This window comes from Lissotriton helveticus, chromosome 5_1 (genome assembly GCF_964261635.1).
Source record: "Lissotriton helveticus chromosome 5_1, aLisHel1.1, whole genome shotgun sequence".
NCBI classification, from domain to species: Eukaryota; Metazoa; Chordata; class Amphibia; order Caudata; family Salamandridae; genus Lissotriton; species Lissotriton helveticus.
In genome coordinates, this window is record NC_136065.1 from 202,561,466 (window position 1) to 202,576,085 (window position 14,620).

Sequence of the window (14,620 nt, forward strand, 5' to 3'; positions counted from 1 at the left end):
CACCACCAGGCTCAGTGATGCTGATTTCCACACAAAGCTGTGGCTATGCAGCTAGGCGCCCGCTGTGACTGTACCAGGGGCTCGTCTTGAAATGGAGGCAAACATCTCCTGCTTGGTCCTTTACAGACCTTGTCCCGGTGGTTGCATATATAGGGTAATCTTGCACCCAGTAGTTGTTCCACAATGAAGACATACACAAATGATGAAGGCACATGCTGCTTGTGCCACTTTGCACATGGCTTCGAGACAGAGTGCTGCTACAGAGGGTAGTGAAAGCTTAAAAAGGAATACAAAAGAGAATAGTAGCAAGAAATCCAACAGTATGGATACCCTGAGCATGGCAGAAACAAGTTAAATTCAAGACACATTGGCAAAAAGAGTTAGTTTCGAAGAGTGCCTACCAAGAGAAAGTAAGAAGGGTAACCACACACCCAAGCACTGTAACGACAGCACAAAGCTCTTATTTGACTTTTTTGACAATTGTTTTAGCTTCCAGAACAAGGTGGACAGGAACAGGGAAAGATAAGAATCTAAGGGTGCTAAACGGCAAGCATAGCAAGATGGCGCAGAGTAAAAAAACTATTGACACTGTATTTCACAATTTGAAACAAGAACAACTAAATTTAGAGCTTCCTACTGGAACTGCAGAGCTAAATTCCCCAGCCTCCCCTTGACTTTACTTGGCAAGCAAAGCACAGCATGAGTGTTTTCATCTGTTTGGCATTGGAGGTGCATTGACCTGTGGCCTTCTGCTTGTTCAGATACCACCTAATTAGCAGCTGTTATGAGGCATCACACGTTGACACGCTTCCCAGAACACAAGCTGCCTCCCGGCCACCGCAGGTGCCGCGTTGGATGTGAAAGCACTCCCACCAGGAAACATGGGTTTCATCTCAAGTCAATCACAACCTCCTCCTGGAAATAGGCAGGCTCCCTGCACTAGCAGAAAACCAGCAGCGAAGCAGATGATTCACACCTCATTGACCCTTACAATGTTTTAATTGGTTAGAATTGGGGCCGTGTCATGTTCCGTGCACCCAGAAAACCCCAGGGGCGCGTCTGCGGAGACTCTGCAAAGCCAGGCTTACCGTTCTTTCTCGCTTCATCTCTTCGAGGCGCTGGGACAAGGTCCGGAGGCATCTCCTGGGATCGAAGTGAACAAACCACAGCTGAGAGGGAGAATGGTAAAGGATCATAAAATGCCAAACTGCCTTCCATCCGTCACATCTCTGACGTGGTGTACATGCTCAAGGCTCTTGTGAAGTGCTGGGATTGTATAACCATTGCAGTCAGTGGCCAGAAGATGAATTGATAATCTCACAGTGCTGAGGGTGGACCCCTTGATCAAAGGCACACACGCACAAAACTTGGGGTGGTTGTGATCCAGCGGGCTATAGAAAATATATCATAAACAACGCTACCCAACTTCATAACCTATAAACAAAATTCTATACTAAATATGGACCCATTTATAAACTTGATATATTTTGGGCCTACTGAATCAGGTGGTCAGAATAAATCTATATACACATTATCTACAAACTATATACATATTTATACATTTGCAGAAAGAATATTGTCATTAGAATAAAACCCAACCATTTAAACGACCACCATAGGCGACGTGATCTAGCTAATAGTAACCTACACTTCTGAATAACCAAGACCAGCTTGTTTGTCAAAAGTAAGATTTATTTACTAAATTATGGTATATAAGTTGATAGTTCTATAAATGAATTTTATTTGCAATAAAGCAAGCATGATTGTAAAGAATTAAGAGAAAAATACAATTTAAGCAAATGAATCAAAAATCAAAGTGAATATTTAAAGTTTAGCATTTCTAAAACCTAAGTCCCTAAATAAGCTAAATAGATAGAATTTAAAGTAAAGTTCTTTGAGGATTCTTACGTGCTCCACGCAAAGTCCAGCAGCACTTCACCCTCATCGGAAAGTCAGAAAGCAGCAGCCAGCCCAACCCTAAGGGCATGACTTTTTATACCTTTCTACGCTAACTAAACTAGCAAAGGAAAGTTTTCAGAAATCCTCGACGTCCCATTGGCTGAGAGTGACAAGTGACATGTCACCCAATTCTCAAAAAGTTCCATAAAATCATATTTCATAGAGACCATTGTTCCTTCCACGTGAAGCCAGAAGCTTCCTGCGTTTGCAACTATGTATTAAGTCATCCTCGCAGCTTCCATTGACTTTCATTACACTTCCGCGGATGCCAAGTTAAGGACTGACAAATTGTTCACTTTCGACCTTGGCCATGTCCGACAGAATGATGTCAGCTCATCAGTTTTTGCTTTGTGAATACAGTTTCAAGAAACGCTTTAATTCAGAATGGGTGTCTCGTGACTTTCTGCAGAATAATATGTCAGCTCTTTTTCCGCGGTTCAAATAACTAGGCCCAAAAGCAGGCAACTTATGTTTTCTAGTATAAAACAAACACAAGAAAAGTATTAATGTAAGAAATAAAGTAGATTCTGTATCCACCCCATGGTTTACTAATTAATTAACCCACCCGATTAATCAAAATGTTACCTAGCCATTTGCAAACAAATAAAGCAGCGTTTATATTTACCAGTCTCCGTTTTTCCATGAGACCCATATGCACCTAGAATAGTAGAAATGACATCACGTAGACAAGGAAAAGCAAAACAAGCACATGCTTCTTTTAAGTTTGCAGCAATTAGTAATGACAAAAACGAAAACAATAATTATTTTATTATTTTGCACGAACAAAAAGATGCAACATTTATGCACGTTTATGAGCACACATGTTAGTCCCCCCATGTGTAAAGTTTAATCTAAGTTGTATTAGCACGACATATCACAAATCATTAATATTTTTATTCATGTTATGGAAATGTGACTTCGCGAGTTTAAACAAAATTTTGTTTTCTATCTCGCTCCATCAACTCCCTCATCTGGTGATTAACAAATCACCACACCAGCACTCAAAATTTTGGTAAATTAAAATTTTATAAGAAATCGATTCAAATTCATTTGTATCAGTAAACTTAAAAGTCTGTTTCTGCATAATCTTTGCAACTAACATGACGCTCTCTATGTAACTCCTGTAACTCGATCTCCCTTTCTTCTTCTTTTCTCAGTTTATAGATTCTTTTCTTTTCTCTCAACTGTTTCTTTCTTTTATGTAACAAACAACCTAATTTGGTCAAAATAAAAATGAATACTATTATAATCAAAGGTGCCAGAATCTTGCCAAGAATTGAACTTCCGATATTATGAAACCAGTTTTTAATTGCTTGAAACCTTTTTGAAAGTTTCCCTGTAAAATCTTCTTCTTCTAAAGGAATTATCTCTGAATGCATTTGTGTAATATTCTTAATATACATTTCAATATTCTTACTTTCATCAGGTATATATGTACAGCAATGTTGGACATGTAAAATGCCACAGACTCCTCCCTCTTTTGCTAGGAGTATGTCTAAAGCAAGGCGGTCTTGAATTACCATAGATCTAATTGCAATAACTTCAACATTCACTAATTGAAACCCATCAGCAGTGTCAGTTGATAATCTATCAACTATAGTAGACAATTTTCTAATTCTCCCAGCATTTAGTGTTATACCAACAAAAGGAATTACAGCTTGAAAAATATCTCCTAGAACTTCAGTAAAAGTTTCTCTTTTAGCTCTATTTACATAATTATGAATTTTAAACAATCCTTCTGAATCTCTGTCAACATGAAACACTTTAGGAAAAACAATTCCCACATAACAAGTTCCATACCAATGGTCTGGAAGGTTGTAGTAGGCTTTGTCACCACAAACAAAATAAATCCCAGGAAAGATAGGATCTTTTCCACCTTTAAATCCCCAACCTCCCATAATCTGATAAGTATCTTCACAGTTACTTGCACCTACAAAATAATTATCAAAAAGTGTATTATCTCTTCTAATGCAAAGTTTTCCACTAACTGGTTTGTCTATGTGAATTGCAATATTTTCAAGCATTTTACCATTTAGTTTCTCATCCTCTTTCTGCCAGAAGGCTGACTTAGTCTGCTTGACTAATTCATTTCTCTTATAAATTGCTCTTCTCTCCTCAACCATATTCAAAAATTTCTTTCCTTCAGCACTTAATTTACATGTTAGATTATTCTTGTAAGCATATTCATATGTGAGTTCGTTAGTAACAAGGAAATATTCTCTCATTTGTTTTGCTTTCTTGTGCTTATTTAAAGCATTATCAATCTTAACATTAGCAAAAATTTCATCATAATTTGAATAGTAATATTCTAAACGACCAGTTTGATAAAATAAACTAGTTAATACACTACATGTTACAGCATAAGTGAGAGGAAGCATATTATATGTTACTCCCTCAGAAACAGAAGCAGGTAACTTAACACAGACATAGCAGTCTTTTGCATCCATTACCTTGACATATTCACTCAAAAGCTTTGTGAATGTATTACTTGAAAAATCACCTATTGATTTATCTTGATGAATGTTAGGCTGATGATCAATAACTTTTGCAGATGTACTATGTTTAGTTTGGCTAACCAGAGCTTTGCTTGTTAAATTAACTTTGTGTAATTCTCTATTCATTTCTAAAGGGATAATCACAGCTAGTACCAACCAGAGCAGAACTAAAATGAGCAGACACACCAGAGTCATCTTACAGCATCTTTTAAAAACAGAACATCTTGAAGTGTTCTCCTTAACATAAGGCATTTTTAGGTTAGTTTTAGCCTCAAAAAATAAAAATAAATTTTAAAATTTATATACACCCCCCTTTTAAAATATATTTTTCTTTTATAACCCTAAACAAGATTTCTTCGACCTTATGTCATACATAAGTTTCTTTTCAACTAAAAACAGTTTTTCTTCGACCTTGTGTCAACTAACAAGATTTCTTCAGCCTTTTGCCAATTTAATAATTCTGTACTTCAATCATTGTCACTAATTTCTTGGATTTCGTTTTCTTCTTCACTACTATCATATATGTCAATAACGGGTGGAATTACTAAGTAAGTCCACTCAGGAGATTTGTATTTTTGATTTGGTCTTATTATCCTCTTCCCTTTTCTTGATATCACTTCAATTTTTCTTCCAACTCCAACTTCTTTTCCAGGACTCTTTTGACTACTGATTTCTTCAACTTGTTCTATTGGCTTTTTGATCAGTCTGACTCTTAATCTTCCACCAGGCCAGTAGTCTGCTTTTCTCACGTACTTCTTCTTTGGTTCAGAATTATTTGATTCTGACTTCCAAGTCCTTTTCTTTCTCTTTTCACTTTCCCCTTCCACTTCACTTTCTTCAGTTTCGTAGTCTGAAATTTCAATTGACTCAGGAACTTCTCTATTCGGCAATTTCACTCCTTCAGGAACTTCACTTTGTCTTCCATCACTGGTACTCGGTAATTCGTTCTCCTCCTCTTCCTCAATTACCTCTAACTTCCCAGATTTCGGATTTTTGTTCCTTACTTCAGAGTTTGTTCTCTGCCTTTCGATACTCTCCTGGTCTGAAACTTCTTTTGGTTCAGCTTCTTTGTCTTCAATAGAGACAACCGAATCCTCAGTTATCTTTCCTTTTAACAGATTCTCTTCACCTTCAGAATCTATTTCAATGATTTCTAAGTCTTTTCTTGTTACATTTCCATTCACAGACACAGTTTCCAGATGTCGACTTTCTTGTCGATCTTCAGAATCTGGAATTACTTCACCTTCTGTTTCGCCTTCTGCTTCAGAATCAGAGTCATCTGTAGTATCACTTTCAACATCAGAACTCTCAGGAGTTGGTACTGGAATAGTATGACTAGGATGAATCCATCGTTTCAATCCTCTGCACTTTACAGCATTAGTAGTGATCAAGATTATCTGCCTAGGTTTCTGCCATCTAGGAGTTAGACAATTCCTCCTCCGATGTACTTTCGTTCTGACCCAATCGCCAGGTCTCAGATCATGAGTCAAAACCTTTTCATTTGATTGTGCTTCAGTTCCCACCTGATTAGACACAGAAGTTACCATATCAGATAACCTTTTACAGTAATCCAAAATTGCACTGTCATTTATGCTCAACAGTTTACCTACAGGTACAAAAGCTTGCCTCATAACTCTTCCCATTAAAATTTCATGAGGACTCAAACCTGTCTTTTTATCTGGTGTACTTCTTAATGACATCAAAACAAGTGGAAGAGCATCTGTCCACTTAATACCTGTCTCAAGACACATTTTTCCAATTCTGTTTTTGATTGTTCCATTTATTTGTTCAACTACACCTGATGCCTCTGGTCTGTATGCACAGGGTATTTTCTGCTCAATGGTCAAAGCTTCACAAATTAACTTCATCAGTTTGTTATCAAAATGGCTTCCTCCATCACTCTCAATAGTGACTGGAAAACCGTACCTTGGGATGATTTCTCTGAGCATTAGTTTTGCTACTGTAATTGAATCACAATGTCGTGTAGGGAAAGCCTCTACCCATCTTGAGAATAAGCATACAATTACAAGCACATATTTCAAACAATTGTGTAAGGGCATTTCAATGAAATCTATTTGTAACCTGGTAAAGGGACCACCCTCTCGACCAATTATTCCTGTCCCCACCACTGATTTTCTGTTTGGATTCATTTGTTGGCATGACAAACACCTTTGACAAAAAGATTCAGCAATTGTTCTAAATTTGGTATTAAACCATGTTTCTTTAAAAAGTCTGACCATAGAATCTCTTCCTAGATGTGCTGGACCATGATATAATCTGGCCATGTCAGAAATCAAACAATTTGGTAAAACTACTCTGCCATCTTTGTAAACCCACACTCCATCTTCATCACGTGGTCTACAATCTGATCTTAACCATAGGTCTTTTTCTTCATCATCTGCTTCGTTTTGTAAATCTCTAATCTCATGCCATGTTTCTACAACAGTTGTTAGCATTAATGAATTTGAATCAGTTTCTTTACTCCTTTCCCGATTGTATGAATAATTTTTCCTTGCGCAGTACTTTGCTGTTTCATCTGCGAAGGCATTTCCCTTGGAAATATAATCAGTTCCTCTAGTGTGCGCTGCACATTTGACTATGGCGATTTCTTTTGGCAATTGTATTGCTTCAATTAATCTCCTAATGAAAACTGCATTTTTAATTGGAGATCCTGTTGATGTCATGTATCCTCTCTGTGACCAGAGTTGTCCATAATCATGTACAACTCCGTACCCATACTGACTATCAGTAATGATGGTAACTCTTATATCTTTTGATATTTCACATGCACGAATTAAAGCAATCAATTCAGCCACTTGTGCTGAACGAACTCCTTCAAGACATGATGCTTCTTCAACGTCTACAACTGTACAAACTGAGTATGAAGCTTTCAAGACACCTCCTTCGGATCTTAAGCATGAGCCATCTACAAAGTAGACAAAATCCGATTCAGACAAAGGTCTGTCTTTGATGTCTTTTCTTGGTTTAGTGCAGAATTCCATGACATCTAAACATTCATGTTCTGTCTCAATGTCATCAACAATTTCAGAATCAGGCAGTAATGTAGAAGGATTCAGATTCAAACATCTTGAAATCGAAACATTATCTGCTCCCAGTATGATTTTCTCATACTTTGTCAATCTGCTACTTGTTAAATGTTGAGTCTTACCTCTTGTCAATAATATTTCAACTGAATGAGGCACAAAAACTTTTACAGGAAATCCCATAATGATTCCTTCACTTTGTTCGAGGCTGATACTTGTAGCTGCAACTGCTTTTAAACAACCTGGTAATGCTTTTGCAATTGGATCAAGAACTGCAGAGAAGTATGCAATAGGTTTCTTTAAATTTCCATGTCTCTGTATTAACACAGATAATGCACATCCTTCTCTCTCACTGCAATACAGTTCAAAATCTTTCTCATAATTTGGCATACCTAAAGCAGGAGCTTGGCATAAGCTCTTTTTCAGGTTCTCAAAAGATTCCATCTCAGCATCATTGAGAATAATTGGATCTTTTACATCTGATTTGGTCAGTCTTTGTAGTGGTTTTGCAATTACTGAAAATCCACTTATCCATTGTCGACAGTAACCTACCATTCCCAAGAACATTCTGACCTGTCTTTGTGTTCTTGGCGGTAACATTGCTTGAATCATTTTTATTCTCTCTATTGTTACTTGTCTTTTTCCTTTTGCAATTCTGTGACCAAGATATTTTACTTCTTGTTTGCAAAACTGTAGTTTTGCTGGGGACACTTTATGTCCTTCTTCTGCAAGGCGATTTAACAGAATTATTGTGTCTGTTACACAATTTTCTCTTGTCTTTGCAGCTATTAACAAATCATCAATATACTGCACCAACGTAGACCTACCTGGTAAGTCTAAATCTTCTAATGATCTTTTTAACAGTTCATTAAAGATTGAAGGACTTTCTGTATAGCCTTGAGGGATTCTTGTCCATCCAAGGGTCTTACCTTGGAATCTGAAAGCAAATATTTCATAACTGTCTGGATGTAAGGGAACAGTAAAGAATGCATTGCAAAGATCAATTACTGTGTACCATTCAGCATCATGTGGAATCTGAAATAGAATTACTGCTGGATTTGGAACCACAGGACAACATGGAACGACAATTTGATTAACCTTTCTCAAATCTTGTACGATCCTAAATGTTCCGTTAGACTTTTTAACTCCCATAATTGGTGAATTACAAGAGCTACTCTTCATTTCCTTTAATACACCTTGCTTGATTAATTTTTCAATTATAGGTGTAATACCTTCAATTGTTTCTGTTTTCATTTTATACTGTGGAGTGTTTGGAAATTCTATTCCCTGTTTCAGTGCAATCTTTACAGGATCTACGTTTTTCATTAGACCCATCTCATTCCCAGTAAAATCCCATATTTCAGATTTCACTGTTCCTTTGAGTTCTTCAGGTAGATCTTTTTCTTCAAATGCAGGAAACAATTTTGTTTCTTCTGCTTCCATCATCATCATTGTCATCCTGTATAACCCATCTTCCTCCATTGTTTGTAACTCAACTCCATCAGGAGAACAATATATTCTGCAATTCATTTTACATAGGATGTCTCTACCTAATAGATTTACTGGACTACTATTACAAACCACGAATCTGTGTTTATCTCTGTAGTTTCCAATTTCAACTGGTACTGGATCAGTTAAGTCAGTTTTAATTTGCTGATTACTTACTCCGACAACTTGGATGGTATCCCCAGAGAGAGGTAGGTTTTCAATTTCCACTGATCTAACAGTAGAACGGGTAGCACCAGTGTCCACTAGAAAAGTGATGTCTACATCATTAACTTTCCCGTTTACATAAGGACCAGACTGGTCAACCTCAAGAGTGGCTCCAACAACACACTCTTCCTCCTCTCTCGGGCACCTTCAGCAATAATCATCAGAATCACTGTCTTGACTTTCTGCTAATAAAAATTGTTGTGAGGCATTTTGCATTTGAACCTTTTGTTGTTTTTGCTGTTTCTGTGGTTTTATTACCTGTTCACTTCCCTGAAATCCCACGTTTGGATTATATTTTTGAACTCCCCCACAATTCGGAAAAGGTGGTTGTGGCAATTGGTCTTGACGATTATTCACCTGTTGTTGTTGCTGTTGCTGTAACTGTCGTTGAATATTAAATTCGTTTAACCCCTGTTGCATCTGTAGCTGTCGCTGCAGGTCAACACCATTCTGCATCTGTGGATTCAATAAGGGATTCTTTAAGTTTTTAGGAGGATGAGGACACTCGTCCCTCCAATGTCCAATTTCGCCACAATTAAAACAAGGTAATCTTTGTTTCAGCTCTTCTATTTTTGGGCTAAATTTCTTTGGGAAATTATTACCTTTAAACTTTCCTTGTATCTGGTTTGTATTTCCAGTTTGAACAAAATTAGTGTTCTTATTACCCATGCTGGCAATCTGTTGCTCAGCCACTTTTACCTGAGCCCACATGGCTTTCTCCTTCAGCTTCTTCTGTTTTACTTCTATTTCATCGCTACAATATTTTGCTTTTCTTAGAATATCATCTACAGATAGGGATTGCCATCCAACAATACTAGTTCTGATCATTTCTCCAATTTCGGGTTTTAGTCCATAAACAAATCTATAGACAAAATGACTCATGTCTTTTTCATCTAATTTTTCATAACCACTGTATTGTTTAAAGATTAACAATAGTCTTTCATAAAAAGAATGAACTGATTCTTTTGTTTCCTGCTCTGTTCTTTCTATTTTAACCCAATCGACTTCTTTGGGTGGAATTTTGTTTTTCATCCAAACAATTACTTTTTCATAAAAATCCATTACAATTGGATTTGGGGCACCTGTTTCCTTGATTCTTTCAGGTTCTGCTTTTGGCCAACTAATCGATATTTTGCATTCTGTCCAAAGATCAGATGGAACAACAATATCAAAAAATCCATCTAAATCAATCCACAGAACTTTTGACACTTTGATAAATCTATCAACTTGCCTGTACCACTCAACTGGTTTTTCCCTCAATTTTGGAAAGTCATTTGTAAATAACAGAATGTCCTGTCTTGACCACGGGATATGAACATATCCTCCACCTGCGCCTTCTCTCATTGGAAATTGTTTTGACAATTTATCCAATCTTTCATCTTCCTTCTTTTTCGTCCATTTTACTCTCCATTTATTCAGTTCTCCTAGCTTTTTGATATAGACAATCAAATCTTTAATGTGAACTATTCTTCCCATTGAGTTCAAACTCTCAATGTCGCTTTCTGAAAAGTCTAATCTGTAATGTTTTGCAAAATTCTTTTGTTTACTCACATCGATTTCAAGTTCTGCAGCTAGTTCCTCTAATTGATCATATTTGTTTTTCGTTTTCCATTGTATGCTTTTGCAAATGAACAGTAGTTCATCATCCCGATAGTAATTTAAACTATCTGGACCAATTGTTCCAATTATTAATTCTTCGATATTCGCTTTTAATTTGGCCACATCAAGTTTTGGTGTGGTTACTCTGACTTCAGGACTCCCTATATCTGACATAGCACCCATTGGTGTTTTTGGAGATAAATCCTCATTAAAAGTTAAATCAGGCATTCTCGATTTAGAAGTGTTCATTTCCGTTAAATCTGAATAAAATTTTTCGGCAGCCTTTTGAATTTCTGTATTTAAAGGAATAGTTAATCCAGTTTTATTTGTTTCCCTTTGGTCGAATACAGGCTGAACAGGACCAATTGTTACTGGAACTGTGACAGCTTCCATGCCTTTTGTCATTCTTTTAATTAATTCTTCTTTAGATCTTAAATATTCATTATAATCAACATCCTCAACATTTCTTGCCTCTCTTGCATAATCTTTTGGAGGTTCCCTTGCTCTTGGAGTCATTGTAAAATGTCTACCTTCATTTCGAGCATTCTCGAATTCTGATCTTCTAGGAGTTTCAGTGATTTCACAATTATTTGGATAAAGTTTAGGAGCTTCACTAATTGGAGGTGCACTCGGTGAAGTTTCAGTAGAAACCACCGGAGTAGACCATGATCTAGGAGGTCTCAAAGGCTGATTAGGCTGATTCTTTCTAGTAGTTGTATATATTTCTTCCATAACTGCATCCTCAGATTCACTTTCCATAGATTTCCCTGTAGGAGAACCCATTACCATTTCATGAATTAAATACAATCCTTCACTCATGTTTCCCTGTCTCCACATTCGCAATCTATCTTCATGAGTTTCTCTTTTCCAAGATGGATTTTTAGAAGGTCTTTTAATTCCACTAGCTTCTCTTTGTAACTGATACATCTCGTCTTCCCACTCAACTAAAGCTTCGAATTGAGTTGGTCTCGGTTTTGGAACAAGAGCATTCATTTTCTCTCGTAAGTTTCTTAAAACTCTTACATTAAATGAACCATCATCAGGCCAAGCTAAAACACCGTCGTTTTTAGTATAGCGTTTCCAACTGTCGAACCATAAGACAGTATGATATCCGTATTCACCTTCCATATACGCTGCAGGTGTTTTATACTTATGAAGTAGTTTACCACCTCGCGTTTCGATTTTCTTGTCAGGTGAAAATAAATTTTTGAATTTCTGAAATAATGTTGTCTTTTTCTCAACATGTTTAAAATGATAACTCATTTTTAAAAGTTAAATTTAATTCACAAAAACGTTCGTAAAATATTTCCGGGATGTTCCGCAAAACAACCAATCCGTGCGCGAAACACACCAACAAGCCAATGACAGTTGAGCTACGTCACTTTTCTGCTCAACCAATAAATTTAGAGTTTTTCTGAAGGACCAATCAGCTCACTGGCCGTCAGAGACTCAAGAGCCAATCAGAATACAGCTTGTGACGTAGGTCACCCAATCCCAGCGCGGCTCTGTGACGTACACAGCAGCTGCGGTTTCTCGCTTCTCACTCCTGGCGCTTACCCCTCCTTCACAAAATCTTTTCACAGCGCCATTTTAAGGACACTTTTCAGTTTAAATTAATTCTTAACAATGACTATAAAGACAACATCTGTTTGTTTCACTATTTAGGATAGTTTACATACATTCAAGTATCCACACTTCGGAATAGACGGCGCTATTCACACTAAGGATAATATTCAATTGTCAGTAGAGTAACCTTACCCCACCCTTCTAACACGTATAATTATGAACTCGCTTTGCTCTGAACCCACCGCGAAGTGAAAGTTCTAAGAGTTCCACTTGTACATAAAATACAATTCAAACTCGCACTTTCACACGGAAAATTCCCTAATTTCAAACACACATGAAATCCGTACAGGACTCTCACCTGTTTATAGAAATCATGCACCGTTAGCAAAATGACGACGTTATCCGTACAGGGCTCTCACCTGTTTATAGATATGAAACATGTACCCGTACAGGACTCTAACCTGTTTATAGATAATCATGCACCGACGTTAATTTTACCCTTCACTCAAGCTCGGATATAACTAATACTCTCATCACAGTGAGTTTTATGGAAGGCGCTTTGTCCCTATTCTCATGTTGCTTTGATTTCTTAGAAAACCCTCACTATACAAGATTCAGACCTAGCCCTAAAACTGTGCTGCTCGGCGACAACACTATGGTACACGGCGATACCTCTTGTGATACTCGGCGATATCACTACAAACAGAACAGATGGCTTGCGTGACTAATTTCTCGCCACACAATCTATACCGGTATAGCTTACAGATAGGCACGAAAAACGAACTTAACATGTGTTAAAACATCGATCCTATTTCCATACCATAACGCAACCCTTAGCAACCAACATATTACCTTGGTTACCTCTTAGCAACCATCAATTTCTGCTACCAGAGAATTGATCCAGCGGGCTATAGAAAATATATCATAAACAACGCTACCCAACTTCATAACCTATAAACAAAATTCTATACTAAATATGGACCCATTTATAAACTTGATATATTTTGGGCCTACTGAATCAGGTGGTCAGAATAAATCTATATACACATTATCTACAAACTATATACATATTTATACATTTGCAGAAAGAATATTGTCATTAGAATAAAACCCAACCATTTAAACGACCACCATAGGCGACGTGATCTAGCTAATAGTAACCTACACTTCTGAATAACCAAGACCAGCTTGTTTGTCAAAAGTAAGATTTATTTACTAAATTATGGTATATAAGTTGATAGTTCTATAAATGAATTTTATTTGCAATAAAGCAAGCATGATTGTAAAGAATTAAGAGAAAAATACAATTTAAGCAAATGAATCAAAAATCAAAGTGAATATTTAAAGTTTAGCATTTCTAAAACCTAAGTCCCTAAATAAGCTAAATAGATAGAATTTAAAGTAAAGTTCTTTGAGGATTCTTACGTGCTCCACGCAAAGTCCAGCAGCACTTCACCCTCATCGGAAAGTCAGAAAGCAGCAGCCAGCCCAACCCTAAGGGCATGACTTTTTATACCTTTCTACGCTAACTAAACTAGCAAAGGAAAGTTTTCAGAAATCCTCGACGTCCCATTGGCTGAGAGTGACAAGTGACATGTCACCCAATTCTCAAAAAGTTCCATAAAATCATATTTCATAGAGACCATTGTTCCTTCCACGTGAAGCCAGAAGCTTCCTGCGTTTGCAACTATGTATTAAGTCATCCTCGCAGCTTCCATTGACTTTCATTACACTTCCGCGGATGCCAAGTTAAGGACTGACAAATTGTTCACTTTCGACCTTGGCCATGTCCGACAGAATGATGTCAGCTCATCAGTTTTTGCTTTGTGAATACAGCTTCAAGAAACGCTTTAATTCAGAATGGGTGTCTCGTGACTTTCTGCAGAATAATATGTCAGCTCTTTTTCCGCGGTTCAAATAACTAGGCCCAAAAGCAGGCAACTTATGTTTTCTAGTATAAAACAAACACAAGAAAAGTATTAATGTAAGAAATAAAGTAGATTCTGTATCCACCCCATGGTTTACTAATTAATTAACCCACCCGATTAATCAAAATGTTACCTAGCCATTTGCAAACAAATAAAGCAGCGTTTATATTTACCAGTCTCCGTTTTTCCATGAGACCCATATGCACCTAGAATAGTAGAAATGACATCACGTAGACAAGGAAAAGCAAAACAAGCACATGCTTCTTTTAAGTTTGCAGCAATTAGTAATGACAAAAACGAAAACAATAATTATTTT

General features: G+C 37.0%; 1 protein-coding gene across 1 annotated transcript in view; it reads right to left on the bottom strand.

The window, feature by feature from the left end:
• The window catches only part of TMEM268 (transmembrane protein 268), a 158,391-nt gene that overhangs the window by 21,196 nt on the left and 122,575 nt on the right, over positions 1-14,620 (bottom strand). The window contains exon 6 of the mRNA XM_078640848.1: positions 1,089-1,169. Coding sequence (XP_078496974.1) covers positions 1,089-1,169 — 81 coding nt within the window. The remainder of the gene's footprint in view (positions 1-1,088; positions 1,170-14,620) is intronic.